Source organism: Asterias amurensis, chromosome 3, assembly GCF_032118995.1.
Source record: "Asterias amurensis chromosome 3, ASM3211899v1".
Taxonomy (NCBI): Eukaryota; Metazoa; Echinodermata; class Asteroidea; order Forcipulatida; family Asteriidae; genus Asterias; species Asterias amurensis.
This window is the reverse complement of record NC_092650.1, coordinates 18,679,733-18,698,279: the sequence shown is the minus strand read 5'-3', so window position 1 is coordinate 18,698,279 and position 18,547 is coordinate 18,679,733. Positions and strand designations below refer to the sequence as shown.

At 40.9% G+C, this 18,547-nt stretch overlaps 1 protein-coding gene across 2 annotated transcripts in view; it reads right to left on the bottom strand.

The window, feature by feature from the left end:
* The window catches only part of LOC139934399 (enhancer of mRNA-decapping protein 4-like), a 28,212-nt gene that overhangs the window by 9,542 nt on the left and 123 nt on the right, over positions 1–18,547 (bottom strand). The window contains exons 1-16 of one of the 2 annotated variants that reach the window (XM_071928621.1): positions 18,263–18,545; positions 14,891–14,948; positions 13,849–13,879; positions 13,366–13,433; positions 12,423–12,534; positions 11,643–11,742; positions 10,873–11,056; positions 10,110–10,272; positions 9,109–9,213; positions 8,563–8,759; positions 5,683–5,872; positions 4,648–4,822; positions 3,932–4,025; positions 2,587–2,684; positions 1,193–2,051; positions 765–950 (exon numbers count right to left, since the gene is read on the bottom strand). In XM_071928621.1, coding sequence (XP_071784722.1) covers positions 765–950; positions 1,193–2,051; positions 2,587–2,684; positions 3,932–4,025; positions 4,648–4,822; positions 5,683–5,872; positions 8,563–8,759; positions 9,109–9,213; positions 10,110–10,272; positions 10,873–11,056; positions 11,643–11,742; positions 12,423–12,534; positions 13,366–13,433; positions 13,849–13,879; positions 14,891–14,948; positions 18,263–18,383 — 2,741 coding nt within the window. In that variant the 5' untranslated portion in view covers positions 18,384–18,545. Of the gene's footprint in view, positions 1–764; positions 951–1,192; positions 2,052–2,586; positions 2,685–3,931; positions 4,026–4,647; positions 4,823–5,682; positions 5,873–8,562; positions 8,760–9,108; positions 9,214–10,109; positions 10,273–10,872; positions 11,057–11,642; positions 11,743–12,422; positions 12,535–13,365; positions 13,434–13,848; positions 13,880–14,890; positions 14,949–18,262; positions 18,546–18,547 lie in introns of those variants that run through there. The other variant, XM_071928622.1, reaches the window with a different exon arrangement.

The following is an 18,547-nucleotide window of genomic DNA, read 5'->3' as shown; positions in this document are numbered from 1 at the left end:
TGGGTCTAGCTCAGGCCCGATACTTCACGGAGGCAACGAAGGCGATTGCCTCCGTGTCCCCTGGTCATTGCCTTGGTGCCCTTGAAATGCTCCAGTACAAATTTGCAATTTTATCATAGGGTGCCCTTTACCAAGAAGAAAATGCCTTGGTGCCCTTGCCCTTTCAAAAACGAAGCATACAGCCCTGCTAGCTGGTTAGTTCAGTGTTAAAAAGCATCCCTATTTCATTTTGTAGTATGGACTAGTGAAACAAGCTGATGGAATAGTGAATGATAAGAAACTGGTCTTGCTGGCCTGTCACTAAAAATGTTAATGGCAAACCCTGTTTACTTCTGGACGATGAGGAGCAACTACAGATATGTGAACTGCCCTGTGACATCAGTGTCCTGACCAGGATTTGAACCAACATTCCAATGACTCGGCCATCAAATCTGAAGTTGAACCAAGCCAGAGTCCAAGCCCAAGAACAATCCAGAGCCCAATCCAGAGCCCAAGCCAGAGCCCAAGCCAGAGCCCAAGCCAGAGCCCAAGCCAGAGCCCAAGCCAAAGGCCAAGCCAGAGTCCAAGCCAGAGCCCAAGCCAGAGCCCAAGCCAAAGGCCAAGCCAGAGCCACAGCCAGAGCCCAAGCCAGTGCCAAACCAGTGCCCAAACACGATCCCATGCCTGAGCAAGAGCCAAAGCCATAGCCAAAGCCCCAGCCCAAGCCAGAGCCCAAGCCAGACCCCAAGCCAAGAACCGGGAAAAACTCCAATTTACCGACATACCTTTGCTCACTGCGTGATTCCTGGTCTTGTACTTCCAGCAGCTGCTGTGGTACTGGTGCCACAACGCCACCTACTGACTGCTCTCGACCATCGTCCCCAGAGTAAGAGGCTGCAACCGTTGCCCCCTCCCCAGGGGTGGGGGTTGTCATGTCGTCACCATGTGTGGCGTCATTGCTATCAAAGGTTCTGAAAATTAGACAAAAGGTTTGAAAGTTAACTTCCTATTTCAAGTATGTAAGTTCACTTAATAAGAAGACCAAAGGTGATGAATGCCAGTCTTCTTCATGAACACCAACCACCAGCACAAAAACTTAAGTCCAGGAGGAAAAATCCGAAAAAAACATCTCTTTCTTGGACCTGCCCTTCAGGGAACTCACTTTTTACAAAAAAACATAGGCCAGTCCATCAAGAATTTTAAAGGCACTCACCCATTTTCTTCCTGCTTGGGTCCAATCACAACGACTTCTCTACCCTGTGTGTCACCCTCATAAGCGAGCTCGTCAACTATCATCCTACCGGCCTCCTCATCCATCTCTTGCACCGCTTCTGTCTCATCTCGGGGGCTGACAGGCAGAGCATCCCTCACGACGGGAATGGGGTCTCCGTCTCCGTCTTCGTCCTCCTCAACATCCTGCTCAGTCTCCTCCTGCTGATTGTCGAGGTGCGATTGCAAGATCTGAGCAACCTCCGCACTGGAGTCTGACACCCTCTTCTCCTTCAGGCGGGAGTTCTCCAAGAGCTCCGCTAAATCTTCCGTGCTCGCATTCGACTCAGGGATCAGTGCTGGCATTCCCAAGTCGGTGGGGGTTGGGGGTGGTGACTTAGGGCCTTCGTCGTCAGAGTTGTAGGCCCCTTTCCTCGGTTTGTCTTCAGAGACCGGGGTGATTGCGAGAGGTTCGGGCTTCTTTGGTGAACTGGGCGTGGCGGGAAGACTGGACCCCGGGGTGAGGGTCATGGGGCTGTCCGGGGTGATGACGCGAGTGTGGTCGGAGGAGTTCATGGAGCTTAACAGCTCATCGACTGAGGCATGCATACCTGATATCTGGGTGAAGCTGCTGTTGGTGGAGTTGCTCTCGCGGAGGTGTTCGGCAAGAGTCTTCGCACTGCTGGACATGATGGCGTCCGGGGTCATCAGGTAAGGATGAGAATTGGAGTGATTGGTGGACTCCGAGGTGAAGGAACTCGTCATGTTGCTGGAGTGGTGGCCTGTGCTGTTACCGTCAATGTCCGTCCTGACGGAGTGGTCCGTTGTGTTCATGCTCATGTCTGAGAGACCATCTTGCAGAGCTTCATGTACAAAAAGCAGATCCGACATAAATTAATCTGTTGTACCAAAGTTATAACTCACAATAACAATTTTCCTCAAGCCATATCAGGGTTTTAGAGACACCGCTAAAAATCTGGAGTGATGAAGTCCACGCAGGAAGAACAATCTTTAGTTGGAATACACAATCTGAGAGAATGTATCCGACAGAAACCTTCCTCAGATTCAAAAAATTTAGGGATAAATTTTATATCTTTTTCTACAACCACAATACTACAAAGTGAAATGACTCACAAAAAATGAAAGCTGCTGTTCTTCTAGCCAAATAAGTTTCTTATTGCCGTTAATTTTAAGAGCGATTACCACAGGGATACCTTCCCTTAAATTATGCAGTGTGAGGAGCCAGTCTTCACTGCGTGGTTAGGACCGGACTGGTGGATGGCTGCTGTTAATGGACCATACACAATCCCACCCTTTTTTGAGGGGGGGGGGGGTATAGGCAGGGGAGACAAACTTGATACAAGATTTCGAAACAGTCATCTTGAAAGATTTGCTTACCATAGTCGTCCATTGATGCCGAGCTAACAGACCCTGCCATGTTGTCCTGCTCCACGGACGAGCTAGGCTTAAAGCGCACCTGAAGATCCTGCACTGATCTGAAATAATTAAAAGTGAAACCACGATACAGATTTTAAATCTACATCTTCTTCTCATGTTCATTTCTGTGGACCATCCTTTTGGAGTGCTCTCCCACTTAACCTTAGACTGGTAGACACTTTCTCCAGCTTCAAAACTAACTTGAAAACACACTCGTTCAGTCTTGGCTTTTTAAGCACAAGTGTAACATCGGCACAGTATCCAAACTTGATATGAACAAACACAAACATGAAATAACAACAAACCTTTGAAAGTTTGAACTCAATCGGTAATTGGAGTCACAAGAAGAAAAACTGCTAAAATGTTTTCACTGTTTTCAAACATTGAACTTTGGACTTGCAAGACCGAAACTAATATTGTTTACTCATTTCACAGAAACTAACTTCTCATTTATTTATTTATTTATTTATTTATTTATTTATTCATTTATTTATTTATTTATTATTTACCCTGGGGAAACCTCTCAGTGAAACACTGTTTTTCAGAGGTGCCCAGCAACTACATATACATTAAAATTTTAAAATTGTATTAATATAAAAACATGTTTACACAAACATTAATTAATATTAAAAATAAAGAAACAGCCAAATTTAAATAAAGACTATGGATAATTATACCACAACACTCAACAGCACAAAAACTTTACAACAAGCAAAATACAATATAGACAATGATTAAAATTCTGGTCCAGCCAGGAAAAAACCACAAGCCCCATATATTAAAAAATCAAACTTTTGTATTGAACTTTAAAACTTGCTACAGTGCATGGCAAGAGATTTTTCAGTGTAAGGGGGAGTTGGTTGAATGAGTTGACCCCACGAGCAGAAAAGTTACGTTTACCTGAGTTGGTTTTAAGTAGTGGGGGAACTAAATTACCTTGTGAGCCAGATCTGGTGCTGTATGAGTGGGCAGTGGCGGCATAATTAAAAACATTACAAAGTTGAGGAGGTAGTGTAGAAGTAAGACTTTTATATACTAAAATGTTTAAGTGAAAATTTCTCCTGGCACTTTAAAGACTCCCAGCCAAGAGAAGATAAAATAGTGTGTGTGGAAGTTCTCCGGGGGAGGAAAAGGATAGCTTTACCAGCACTCATTGTCAATGAGAAGTGCACAGAGAATTGTTTTATATAATATTAGGAATGGGTGTCCCAAGCATTTTGGCTGGGATTGTAGGTGCCAAGAGCGTATTTCTTCAAATGTCCATCATATTTATATTATTGTATTGAAGTAATTACCGATTCCTTACCTTGAATTGATGCAGAACATTTTGACGATCACACCGGTGTTTCTGCTCTGGATTGTATCGGCACTGCCATCTCGCAATAATTCCATCATATCACCTAAAAAAGATGAATAGTTGTTATTACAGTATGGGCATTAAAGACACCGGACACCTTTGGTAATTGTCAAAGACCAGACTTCTCACCATATGCACAAAATATAAACAAACCTGTGATTTGAACTCAATTGGTCGACGAAATTTAGAGATAATAATAAGAAAAAAAGACACCCTTGTCATACAAAGTTGTGTGCTTTCAGATGCTTGGTTTTGTGACCCCAAAACCTAATTCTGAGGTCTCGAAATCTAATTCAAATATTTTAGTGGATAATTACTTCTTTCTTGAAAACTACATTACTTCAGAGGGAGCCGTTTCTCACAATGTTTTATACCATCAACAGCTCTCCATTGCTCCATGTTTCAGTAACAAGATTGACAATACTTCCTGTCATTGTGAAATCAGCGATAAGCTTGGTAGGATTCGAACCCACAACCTTGTGATTGCAAGTCCTGGGGCTGATTTCACAAAGATAGTCCCAACTTAGGATTAGTCACAGGAGTTATTAAAACTAAAGGCTTGAACTTGTCCTAACTCGAGATAAGACTATTCTTCACTCTTCATGAAATTCACCCTTGCAGTCTAACCACTGGACCACGGTGACCTAAGGCAGTGGAAGGCATACCTGAATTTAGATCATCGCCTTCTTCTCCTTCCTCCACAAGGGTCTTGAGGCGACACTTGCCGGCATCCACGATGGCGAAGCTCAGGGTGGGCTGGGTCAAGAGGAACTCTGAGATGGAGCTGATGTGGGCTCGGCCTTCGCTATGGTCCTGGTGAACTTGAAGAACATACAGCACCTGATCCAAAGGACAATAGTAAGATGAGTCTACATCCATGCAGGAAATGTCCAAATTCTACTTATTATGCTCTAGAAGATTGGTGGCGTGCATTGGCCAAGAGTCGAGGGCAAAGGGCTCAAGGCTCTGATCAGCAGAGTGTGGGTTCGAGTCCTGGAGTCAATTTTAACAAAGGGCTAAGGTTAATCTTAAGTCGTATCATAATAGGCTACCAGCTTTCGATTTCACCAAACTCTTCCTGACTTAGGATTAATCTTAGGACTTAGGACGAGTTCAGTTCCCTATCCGAAGACGTAGGGCGCAATGAACCCATCCTAAGTTAGGACGGGTTATTCGTCCTAACTCGAGATTAATCCTAGCGTTTCGTGAAATCGGCTAAAGGAATATCAAAGTTACTCTGCAGCTCTAGCAGTTTTGTATCTTCCCCTCTCTTAAAAGTAGAAATGCTCTGCTTTTGTTAAATGTGGTGAAAAACTATCAGAATCCACAACATTTATAAAAATACTTTCCCCTCTAAGAAGTGACTGAACACTAAATTATTTAAGAGAAAATAGTTTGAATGGGGTTCGTTCCACCCTCTGTAGAACAGACAGATAGAGAAAATCCACCATCCCATCTTTGTCCAGGATCCTCTAAATTTGTGCAGCTGTTTTTTTTTTTTTTTTTTTTTTTTAAAACAGATTATTTTACACCTGTTTTTGTTTTGTTTTACTTTTTGATATTACCGGCCATGTTTTGTGATTTTAAACCGAAAAAAAAAAAATATAAAAAAAAATAGATAAATAAAACAAATAATAATGTTCCCTCTCCTGTGGACCAGATGTATCTCTGGGAGAGAGGGGTGGGTTCAAAGCTCTCACCTTTCTAGTGATATCAGTCACCATGAGAAAGCTTGCCGATAGATCCAGCTTGATCTTGAGGAACGGTTCAGGGATGAGGCTGGGCTGGGAGAAGCTAATCTTCTGCAGGCAGGTCCAGGAGACTGTGCACCACATCATCAACTCCTGGTTGGCGTTGGCCCCAGTGATCAGGAATCGCCAGAACGGGAGACTGGATAAAAACAAGTTGCAAGAGTTGTGAATTGGAATAAAAGGGGTTTAACTCTCCTAACGCCTGCCCTTTTAATAACATACACTGTGGTTTTGAATGATAGATGAACTGTGCCAGTTTGGTTTGTGATACTATATCATATGGTGAATGCATGTACACCACACATAGTCAACCCTCCTACTATCTGACCCTCTAATAGAGACCATAGCAGCCACAAGCGGCTTGTACCAAAATGTCCATAGCAGCCACAAGGTTTGACCTACTTCCATTCATATAAAGAGGTTAAAGTAAAGGTCATATCTGTATACCAAATTTCCAAATGTAGGTATGCTACCATAGTATCACAATTTCTAAATACAAAACAAAATTTTCTGCTTCATGTTATTTCTGTTGACATTCCGGACAAAATGTTTTTAAAGAAAATAACAATCTTAGTAATGTCTGCCCTAATGTCTGCAATTTAAAATTGAGTCCCTGGATCCCTCATCAAGAAGATGGTCCACAAATGTCTGCCCCTGACAAAACAACTCGAAAGAAGAAGAAATAAACAAAGCAGACCTGCCAACCTTGTAATTCTTTTTTGAGTACCACATTATCGCAGCGGCATAAACATGATCGCCCAGTGCACAACGGCATATGGCACAATGCTTACGATCAGTCAGCAAAAACCATGGACCACTTCATTTTAGATGAACCATTCATTTAATGTAATTATATATGATATTCACACAAAATACAGGCTACTTCATAATAAAAAAAGTTGTATCATGATATCAGTGGTTATTTTAGGGGTGGTTGATGTGGCCTTTTCTGACTTTTTGTGATCGTGACCTTAACAGTTTGAAAAAAAAATGAAAACGAAATAACCAGTTGACTGCTGGAACCATGTTCCAAATGCCTAGATCAAGGATTTAAAACTGAAGGAGTGAAGGGGCAAAAAGTTTTTTTTTTTTTTTTTTTTTTTTAACATCACAAAAAAATTGGCCAGGGGTTTCCCTGCGGGCGGTGAGCCCATTTTGACACATTTCTGATCCATAACATATATTAATTTCATTGACAAGCTCTGTTGAACAATGTTCCTAAATTATGAGTAACTTACACTCGGAATGCAAATATTATAACTTGGTATCCATCTTTGGTTGCCCAGTAAACGGACAAACGAAAACCCACCGTAGAGTTTTCAAGTTCCACTTCAATTCAGGCATGCTTCAATTCATCATTTGTTTCCCTTATCAGGCTTTATACAAAGATTACAGGCCATCAAATTCCCATTATTCTCCCCAAATTCTCGGGAGTTGGGAAAAAATCGTGACGTAAATAATAACATGAATGCTACCTCCTGACCTAAACGGGTCCTACTAAAAGCTGACAACAAGCCGACAACGCCGACAACAAGTCCAGAGCGCCGCCAACACGCCGCCAACAAATTTTAAATACCTCCAAAATGGCCAATAAACCATAGATATATTAGAACTATGTGTGTTCTGTAATATAAACACAAAAACTTCACGAAATTGTGAATTTTTAACCAGAAAAAAAACCCTTAACTTTGACGGAAAACGGTCGGACGCCATCTTGGCTTAAAATCGTGTTTGGACCAGTCCATTATGATGCGGGTAAGTCAGATTTAGCAATAGAGGGCGGGCGTCATGCACTGTGCACACTGCAGTGAAGGTCTTCACATGAAGCCCGCCCTCTGTTGTTGATAAGTGCTAAATCTACCCGTATCATAATGGTCTGGTCCAAACACGGTTTTTAAGCCAAGATGGCGTCCGACCGTTTCCGTGCAAGTGAAGTTTTTTTTCTGGTTAAAAAATACACACTTTTCGTGAAGTTTTCCATTAAATTTACGTTTATATTACAGAACACATATAGTTCTAATATATCTATGGTTTATTGGCCATTTTGGAGGTATTTAAAACTTGTTGGCGGCGTGTTGGCGGCGCTCTGGTCTTGTTGTCGGCGTTGTCGGCTTGTTGTCGGCTTTTAGTTGGACCGGACCTTAAACTGCTGCCGCTCTTTGAGATGTCTAAATGTCAAAGTGTGTGCACTGCCGACTGCACACGTGCACTGTGCAAAATGCATTATTTTCCACGTTGAGGAAGAAACTTCTTTGGAGCATGCATTCTCTTTTTTCCGGGTAGAGGAGTACTTTTTCCCCCATCACTGACACTTCGCCTACGATCGGCGTCCATGTTGCATAGTAGATAAACAAACGGCGACGCCGAACGAATTCGAGCCGAACACGTGCGTTGTGTGCATGTACGGTGTACATGTACATCCATGCATAAAGCTGTACATGTACTATACCAGGTTGACCGAACTGGTATGCGCCATTCCCACCCCTTCTGTTACGCATTGGTTTATTACTTTTCCAGCGGGAGTAAGAGTTTAAAAAATAATTCTAAGCACAACCTCTTTTTATCGAAGCGCATAATGATCACTCAGATGTGGGGTGTGTGGGGTGTTTTTGATCTGTTGTTTTGCACTTGGGGTCGAACGAATAACAGTTGATTAAATTGAGAACAAAATTGTCCGTTCGTGCTGCAGTTTTAAAACACCGCGATATAGATTTTGCTTTTTGCGTACGTTCTGCAGAATATCTCGTACCACCGTACTCAGGGGTGAAAATGCGTGCATGGTACGCAAAATGCGTACAGGTTGGCAGGTCTGACAAAGCGTCAACTCACTCAGGATCCTGGTACTTGTGATTGTCGCAAAAGATCAACGCCGAGAGAGGCTTGCCATCGTGGGGTACGAATCGGTGAAGCTGCGATGGCGCTGTGTCTGGCATTGCCATATCCATCTGCCAGAATTTCACCGTGCCGTCCTCACTGGCCGTCGCAAGGACCTGACCGTCTGGGGCGATGGACAGATCTGTGATCGGCTGCTCAAAATAAAATAAAAAATAAAAAATGATAACATAAATTTTAAACAGTGTAATATTGTATGGTTAAACAATGTTAACAAAAGTTGCAAAAACACAGAGCAAATAGACAAGCCTTGACTATGTTAGTTTGGCTTTACCCTTCCGTAAGCCAGAGACCTGTTTGTGTGTGCGCAACGCAACCATGATACTTTGTGAGCCAAGCTTTAAAGCCTTTGAGAATTTGCTTTTCATTTTTGTCCCCTTATGATCAGCATTCTCCACTTTACTTAAAGGAGTAGGAAGGTTTGAAAATTTAATTTTGTTTAATAACACTTTATTTTTCAGTGACTTGTTGATGAAATCTCACCTTTGTGTGTCCATTTTCCACTCTAATGACTCCTTCAGTGATACTGGCGGATTCCACGACATTCCCAAATAGCTCCACTACCACATCAAGATCCCAGAACTCGGCCTGTTCAAAATGAAAAATAAATAAAAAACAAAGTTGTCAAATCATAATTCAGACAAAATATTATTCTGTAAAATTCACGGGCATAGCAAGACTTTGTAACTGAGGCTTAGTCACACTGCAGCGATATCGATAACGATAACAATCACGATCAAAGAGAACGCATTCTATTGGTTGAATTGCTCAACACAGAATACGCACACGCTCATTCAACCAATAGAATGCGTTCTCTTTGCGCCTGATCGTTATCGTTTTCTTTATCCCTGCAGTGTGACTCGGCCTCAAAGCACAATGGACTCGAGCTCTTATGTTTCTAAGCAGCAAAGTATTGGTTCAAGTCCAAAGAGTGGCACTAGTGTCCATGAACAAGACACAAAGCTACAACTGCTTTGTCCTTCTGATAAGACATAAAGCTGTAGATGTTGTGTATTGTATGTAAAAAAGATCACTTGAGACTTGTCCCAGGACCCAAGCTATAGTGTTTCTGAACAGCAGAGTGTGGGTTTCGAATCCTAGTCTTGACTATTGTGCCCTTAACCAAGGCACTTAACCTTTTAATGCTCGTCTAACCCCAGGCGTATAAATGTGAACCGGCGAGGGGTGAGACAGTAGTGTGTTGGATGAACCCACTCAGGCCTCATTTAAGAATCTGTATGCTACCAAGGGAGTTGAGAAAATTAAAGAAATGGTCTAAAAATTTGCCTGATGAACAGCGATATTAATGTTTTACAACGCCTTGATGTAGCTGCCAGGATATATGTGCTATACAAGAACCAATTATTATTATTATGCAATGTTTCTGTTTGTTCAAGTGCCTTATTGGTAAATACAATCACTGTATAAGACTCCGGTTTTATTAATATATGTGTTTCGTTTCTATCTTCCACTTTAGCTCCTACCTTTTCGTTATGAGTGACGGCCAACAGGCGACTGTTTTCTTCCGTGAAGGAACTGCTCTCGCTGTTCGAGGGGTCATCAGGGAGGTACGGGCACCATACAAGGCGGTGATAGTCACTGGGTTGGGCGTTTTGTGGCCGGATAATTCTTAACTTGGGAGTGGGCCTATGTGAGGTGTAGTCAAGGAAGGGTTCAAGAAAAATGACTAAATTTGAGGGGTGAAGGAAAGAAAAGTCAACTGGAATGGGACTTGAAGCTGTGACCTCCGGATTGATGTGATAGCACTTTATCAACTGATCTATCTAGCCCTATACAGAGGCCGGCAACATCAGTGCAAATTAAAGTCGGTAGGTTCTAAACTTGTACGAGGAGCTACTTAGCGCTCAACATGGATAGAAATTCATCACAGAGATGAGGTGACCTGAGGCTTAACTGTCAGACTTGTTCTCAATTTTTTAAGGTTTTAAGATATTTTTAACAGGATATTTATGAATGAGATTAAAATAGTGGTGACTCATCTTAAACGGCCGTTGGAAACCTTGCCGGGTTGTACATGTAGCTGTGCGATAAAGGACCGAGCCAAAAGCGAAGTCCTTTATAGCATGGCCAAAACCCTGCCGGTTTAAACAGCCATTGACCACCTCATCCCTTACTGCTTTATTCACTTACTCAAAACCACAGTGGATATGACTAAATGGTCATACAGTAGGAGGGTTAATCAATTGTACAAAGATGCAAAAAAAACACAAATATGTAAAAGGATACATAATCTTTCCATCTGCTTCACAAATGTTCCACACGGAGATGTTGCCTATCCTGTCGATGCATCCGAGTGTGTTTGATTGATGATGGGCAAAGGCCACGTCGGTGATGATGAAGTCAAAGCCCTTCAAAAGCGCCCTCACAGATGTGCGTCTGTCCAGGATGCGAAGGCCATACCCACTCTGGACTGATTGTGCCAGGGTGAAAAAGAAAGAAAAACATATTCTAAAACACCAGGGAATTTCAAAATTGCAAATGTAGTTTCAACTAGCAGAAAAAAAAATTGACTACCTTCTCTGTAGAATGAACACATCTGGTCTGTACTTTCCAGCAAAAAAATGGAAAAGCAAATCTCAAAGGGCCCATTCATAGTGCTGCGGTCTAGTGTTAGTTTCAAACCATCATTGGATTTGTCCATTCATGAGTTTACTGCCCCAAAGCTAAAATCACTGGCCTTGAGGCCTGACAGTCCAGCTGTAGTTTCAAACCATCATCGGACCTCTCCGTTTGTGAGTTCACTTTCCCATAGCTAAATTAAATGGCCTATGGATCCACTTTACAGTGGTAATTTTGAGCCACTATCAAACTTGTCCATTTCTGAGTTTACTGGCCCTAAGCTAAAATCACTGGCCTCGGGGGCATGTGGGCCAGTGTTAAATTTGAACTACCGTCACACTTGTCCATTTGTGAGTTTACTGGCCCAAAGCTAAAACCATTGGCTTCTAAGCCCGACAGTTTAGTGTTAGTGTCGAGCCCCGATAAGGTGTACTTACTCTTGAGGACGTAGACCAGGTAGGGTTGATTGACAGCCACCAGATTTCCAATGTAGTACTTATGCTCCCAATCGTACTTCACTACTGGTGTGATCTTGACCTAAACATGACAAAACCATTATTCAAAAGTATTGGCTGAAATTTTATAATTTTAACGAATGATGATTAAAATACATTCAAAATATTATACGCAATGTAGATAGCTCAGACGGTATAGCACCACATGATATCTTACTTCAGCATGGCATTTAGCATCTATCGTACAAAACCACAACGGATTATACATTAAATGGTCAAACAGCAGGAGGGTTGACCAGGAACTGTGTATGGTGGTTTACTAAGTTCCTTCCTTACGAAAACACAATCCAACACCATATGGTAAGTCAGCACCAAACAGCTGGGCCCAATTTCATGGCTCTGCTTTACCGTAAGCACTGATTCTGTGCTTACAGAGGCAGGGAATTCTGTGCTTACGGCAAGCGTATTTCACGGGTTAATGGCGAGTTTTGGCTTCTGCGCGTGTGTACTCCACGTTACTAGGCATACGCTTACAAGGCTAGCGTAGAAATTCGGCGCTTGCATGTAAGCAGGGAATCGTGATCGTAAGAGCAGAATACGGCGGTAAGCAGAGCCATGAAATTGGGCCCAGGTCTCTGATTATGACAGTATGACTGATCCAATGTAAAGCACAGTTCAGTTTATAAGTCCAACAAAATCAGTTGGATTGTTTTTTGAGGATTTGGTTGTTGATTCGGGTCAAGATTGTACCCCCACACTAACCTTATTACTTCCTGGTGCAGAGCTGTCCCTCTTGGAGGCGTCACTAGGTATGACACTGACGTCGCGGCCATACACTGCCACTGAGCCTTTGTTGTCATCTCCTTCCAGCGCACTAAGAGATCAGTCAATGGTGTCGGTTAGTATTCGAAGGTGGTATCAACTATTTGTAAAGGGTCAATTAACCATTGAGGTTTGTCTCTAGAAAATCCTCAAAATATTAAACAAACCCTCACAAGTGCATCCGCCAAGATGCCTTAAAATCTCCATATACATGAGCACCCAACAGTGAAGTAAAGGTAGGGTCTTTGATTGTTTTTTGTCAATCTAATGCTGATTTATAGGCCAAATTATTAATAAAGACATGATACAAGTCATCTGTGATAGTTTTATATTGTTTACTGTCGAATTTCCTTTCATCAAGAATGTCAGTGGATACAAATGGACACCATGGAAATTTGAACCCCAAATAAATGCCTGAATGCAATTTTTGGGCGACTGAATTTTGTTGTGTGTGCATGGGTAGGTATCCACATTCAAACCGGGGACCTATAACAAAAGGGACAATAAGTCCACGGTTGCTATCACAAAGGAAATCATCGTGGTCCATGGTTGCTATCACAAAGAGTTGAACAAAGGAGGGTCCACGATTGCAGGTGTTAACACTTTTGTGTGTGTTTGTGTGTAGAAGTTATCGTGTAGTTATTGCATAGTTATCGCGGAGTTGAAATTTGTTGACAAATTGTTATTGATAATAAATAGGGGCATTTCAGATGAAACAGTTTCACAGAAAGCCTCTTATCAACAGAAATGTTCCTTTGCATCTAAAAGTTCAGATTACAACTGTCAAATTTTTCCTGACTGACAATTTTAGCATTTGTGACTGAAATTCTGGCACCCATCAGTACCAGTAGGTGGCTGTCTTTCTTAAAATGAAATAACTCACATAGTCTGTCTGACTTTACTCTCTAGACTTCTTGGGGCTCCAACCTCGGTGCCATCCGGGTCAATGTCCTGATGAAGAAATAATGAGAACATTTTCAAAATAGTATTAGTCGCACCCATAGCCGCCAAATCAAACCTGCCAAGAAACTAAACTTGTGTGTACTGTTTCAAATTCTTTGGAGCCCACTGTTACACCAGCCAAAACAATTTACACTATGCATCACTGATCATGCCGGGTTGTGTTCACTTCATTCCAACGGTAAAGCCAGAGAGAGTGTATAAAGCTACTGGCCAGTCTGAGTCCAAAGTGTGAGTAGCTAGCTTTGTAGGGAATGGAATTTTGGCACAGTTTCAAATCAGAAGGGAAATACCAAAAATTTTCAGGAAGTTTCACATTGATTTATTTTCATGTGTCCACTGACGTACACGTTTTCAAAAATCGCAAAACATCAAACTTCATGTTTGAAAAAAGGTTGTTTCCTACCTGAGGTTGGTTAACATGGGCGCCAGACATCCTGTGACAAGAGGAAATGGAATGAATAAATGAACAAAACAAATAAATGGACACACTATTTTGTTTCACGATTAAACTTGTCCCAACACCCTAGTGTTAGGACTTAATGTTGTTACTGTTCCAAGAGAATTTAACATATTAGTAATAACTCAATAATAAATAATATAGTGGCTTCTTATATAGCGCTCAGGTCTGTCACGCAGTGACGCTCATGGTGCTTCAACATTATTACCCCTGGGCACTGGGCCTTAAATCATTCCTTAAACCATCTCAGCTACATAGGGAGTATACAACCTGTGCCGCCAAATATGTAGCGCAATCAAGGCTAATCCATCACAAGAACCAACTCTGCCCTCACAGGAACCCATTTACCCCTGGGTGAAGAGAAGCAATTACAGTGAAGTGTCTTGCTCAGGGACCTTTAAGTGTCACGACCGGGATTCGAACAGAATCACCATTGCCACCAGAGCTTGAATTCGGTGCTCTTATCCGCTCGGCCACGACACCCCAGTATACATGTAGTCAGGCATGTGCCCTGGAGAGGACACTACAGCTCCGCCTCAAGCTTCGACACATCACGGGTAGCAGTAGTTTACCTGTTTTGGTCCTCCGGGATTGACGGATGTCTACTACTACTGCTACTATTTGTGCGTGAAGTATGACATAGGGGGTCCAATGAAAATTTATTTTAGCTGTTTGACCAATAAGCATATCCTGGGTTAAGAAATGTAACAATATATAAAACAGGCATGATATTTGGTCCATGAATAAGAGCAGGAATACTTTATCGAGTATAAGGGCTCACCTACAAATGATTTTCTAGATTTTCTGGGTCCCAAAAACGGAAATAAGAGAACAGTCAGTAGGAGAAATATAATGCCTGATAAAATCTCTTACGCAAAACAAAGGACTATCAACTTTTTCTCAAACAAAAAGTAGTCATGAACTTTGTGAAAATGAGATGATTTTAAAGAGTGAATAAAAGAAAATAAAAAAAATCAGTATAACTTACTTTCCAGCATTCCTGTCCATGCTGTGATGAGTTACTGCACTGTCAGTTGAACTATAGGCTGTAAAGACAAAACATTGAGCCAGCATTTATTTAGGAAAGAGTACAATTAAAAACAAAAAACAAAAAAACCCAATTCAATTCAGGGTTGATGTTTCACAAAGGCAACAGAGGCCATTGCTTCCCTGGCCATTGTTTTTGTTCACTTTAAAATGCTCAATGCCAATGTTTTATTTCCCTGGTAGACACAGTGGCGTAACCAGAGGGGGCACCCTTCCCCATGCCCCCAGAACCTTTGCCCCATCTTGCCCCCCCCCCTACATGGGATGATGATATATGAAGTTCACCCTGTTGTTTCAAACTACTTGCCCCCCCCCCCACCCCAAATAAAGATGTTTGGTTACTCCACAGCTGGTAGAAGGGAAAACTATCTTGCCCTTACAACAATAAAGTAACAGTGTATAAATTACACAAACCACTCATTTTTGAAACATATAAATGCAGATCTTAATTTTAGTCTGATGCACAAGAATGCTTAGAAACAAACATGCTACAGCTCTGAAGGCCTAATTTTTACCTCAGAGAAAAGTTTCTTAGTTTCCCTGAAGGGTTTTCTGTCTACCAGCAGACATTTTTTACCCTTTATAGAGGGCATCATTCTTCTTAAAGGTCAGGTAAAGTGTTGTCTGCCTGGCATTTGGTAGGTCCGACCATAGGGGTCCTTCTAGCATTGAGTATGCTTTGTTGACATTAAAACAGGATTTTGAGTAAGAAATTTGATTTGGTGGGTGGATTTCTTTTTGCATGTAGTTCACCAAAAAAGATGCACTTGTTTTGTGAATGTAAAGGTACAGTGTGTTTATAACCATCTTTAAAACAAATGATATGTGTTACAGATGCCCAAAATGGGGGGGGGGGGGGTCCTTAATTTAAAAGCTTAAGGCCCAACACTCATACTGTAGAACTTAGACAACAGACTCTTCACAAAGTTTTTGAAATAAAAACTTTCAAACCTCAAATTTTTGTTTTTTTAACAAAGACAACAGGAAAGTTTTCCATATCCTGCAACCACTTTTCACTAATTCAACCAAAAGGAATACCTCACCTAAGTAAATTTAAATACTAATTCATAAATACCCCAGACAGTTTCGCTACTCCTATTGGTGGAGAGCGCGTCACGTGGGGTTGTTTAAACGGTTGATAATGACCAGTGTTTATAACTGGCGCAAGATTATCACGCTGAACCCAATTCATAGCTATCAGTAACAGCGCGTAATCTACTTCTAAGCGCGCGTGCGTAATCTATTTTTAGACACAACCTACGCGCAACAGACTCTTCACAAAGTTTTTGAAATAAAAAATTTCAAACCTCAAATTTTCAACTGTCAAAGTGTCTGTAATTGTATTTTTTTATATGTTTTTTAACAAAAGGGCATTTATGAATGAGAATAAAAGAGTAGTGACTCGTTCTTAAACGTCCGTTTAAAAACGTTGCCGTGCGCTTTATCACACGGCAATTCGACCCTGCCGGCTTTAAACGGTTGGTAAGAACTCGTCACTACCCTTTTATTCCTTTATTTATTTCATACTAAATAAAAAGGATAACTTTCCGTATGGTACCCACCAACCGCTTTTTCACTCGTACTAAAAAAAAGGGATATCTCATTGAGGTAAATTAGATACTGTATTATTTCATATCGCAAAAAAAAGTGGTGGCGCCATACCATACGGAAACTCTTCCAATAAAAAAATGGTGGCAGGATATATATGGGAATGTTTTTAAAAACTTTATTTATGAATAATTTTTTTAATAAGAGGCATCAGGATCAGGTTTTTTCCACCTGGGCAGCAAATCTTGTGGTCTTTACTTCACCACTCATCAGAGTTAGAATAAAACAATAAAAAAAACATTAACTTTCTTTTAATAAAATCAAATCAAAATTCAAACTGAAAAACACTTGTCTGTGATCTGTCAATTATGCTAAAACTTCAGTAAATAGAGGCTAAATTAAGATGGTCACTCAAAAATGTAATATAAAAACAAATTCAAAAAGTTTGAATAAATAAATACAGTCATTTGACCAGTTCGGGATCATTGACCGGTTCGGGATCACTTCAACTTTGCAATAACCAAATAGTTATATAACTTCTCATTATTACCACTTTCTGTTGATAAATGTGAAGATTAATACCCATTAAACCAACAAACCCAAAATAAGGTGCCAAACATCACCAGCAAATAAGTTTTGGCTGTTTTTCCTGAAGGTTGTCTGCGAAATTTATCATTTTTTTGTTTAAAATTTTTGGTTGAAAAACACTGTTAAAAATTCTTACCATTAAAATTCGAGTGCCGGGGCAAAAAATATTTATGTAAAATGATAAGAATGTGTTAAAACAAATTCCTGTAAATACTGTGCAGTCATCTTGTTGTTTTGAGGAGACGAAGTTACCAAAATCTTCTTTGGGGGGGCAACTTACCCTTGACCAGTTCGGGATCACTCAACATCTCATTGCGTCAAATGGTGACGCACTAACTTACTAAGTAAGGTAAAATCATACTACTGCAGTAGAAAGTTTATTTAGTTGATTTTGAGAAACATTACTTCAACAAATTCTTGTAGATTTTTTGTTTTGTGAGAAAATTAAACCTGGAGGGGTCAATAATGCTTTTTAGGTTCGCTTCACTTTTTCATTTGCCTTTGCTGTTGTTTTGTGGTTTTGTCGTTGGGTGTTTGCGCTGCTATTGAAGACACTTGCATGACATTCACTAAAGAAAGGAAGTCCAAGTCCATGCCAACACACCTCTGAAGTTTCGTGTCCTTGAGAGACAGTTTTATGAATGGGAGTATGGGTTTGCAATAAAGGGCACTCTACTGATTCAGAATAGATTCAACTGATCCTGAACTGGTCAAACCGGTGACGATACTTTTCTTAAAGCCTCTTCAAAAGAACTAATCTTTTTTTGTCAGTGAATACTTGGTGAGTTTTATGTCATGTTTAGGTAAACTGCTAAACTTTTTTGTTTAAGATATCAAAGAGATTGCAACAAAAAACAATGTGAATTAAAAAAGTGATCCAGAACTGGTCAAACGACTGTAACAGAACTTTCACAACTGTTATTATAAAATTATTATTAAAATACAGCAAATAAAAATCTTGTCTGAGATGAAAAGACCCGAGTTAATGAGAAAGTCCAGCCTTTTCCTGTGCAGTGCAATTTGACTGTAGAATAGAAGAAGTACTGTGTGAGAGAGATAGAGAACTGAGTGACATGACAGGCCTACGTATTGAAATGAACAGAGCTTCCCAGCACAAAACACACATTGCACAATGTGAATGAATGTAAACTCAAACAAAATTAATTTGTAGGCCTACCTTGTTTCGGGGAAGATTTCCCCACATTTAAAAGGTCTTTTAATATTTGGGAGGCATCACCGTGTTCATGTTGATGGTTCCCGCCCAACGAACCACTGGAACTATTGAAAGAGCGCTCCATGTATACTTAATTTGGGGCAAAATTTACGCTGAAACTAAAACTCTCTCCACTTTTCGTCCACCGCATAGGAAGCCAGCATGTGTAGAAATGATACTGCGCATGACAGCCAGCAACAAGCAAGCACTTGAAAACCCGAGATAATTTGAAAATTTCCTTAAAAAATT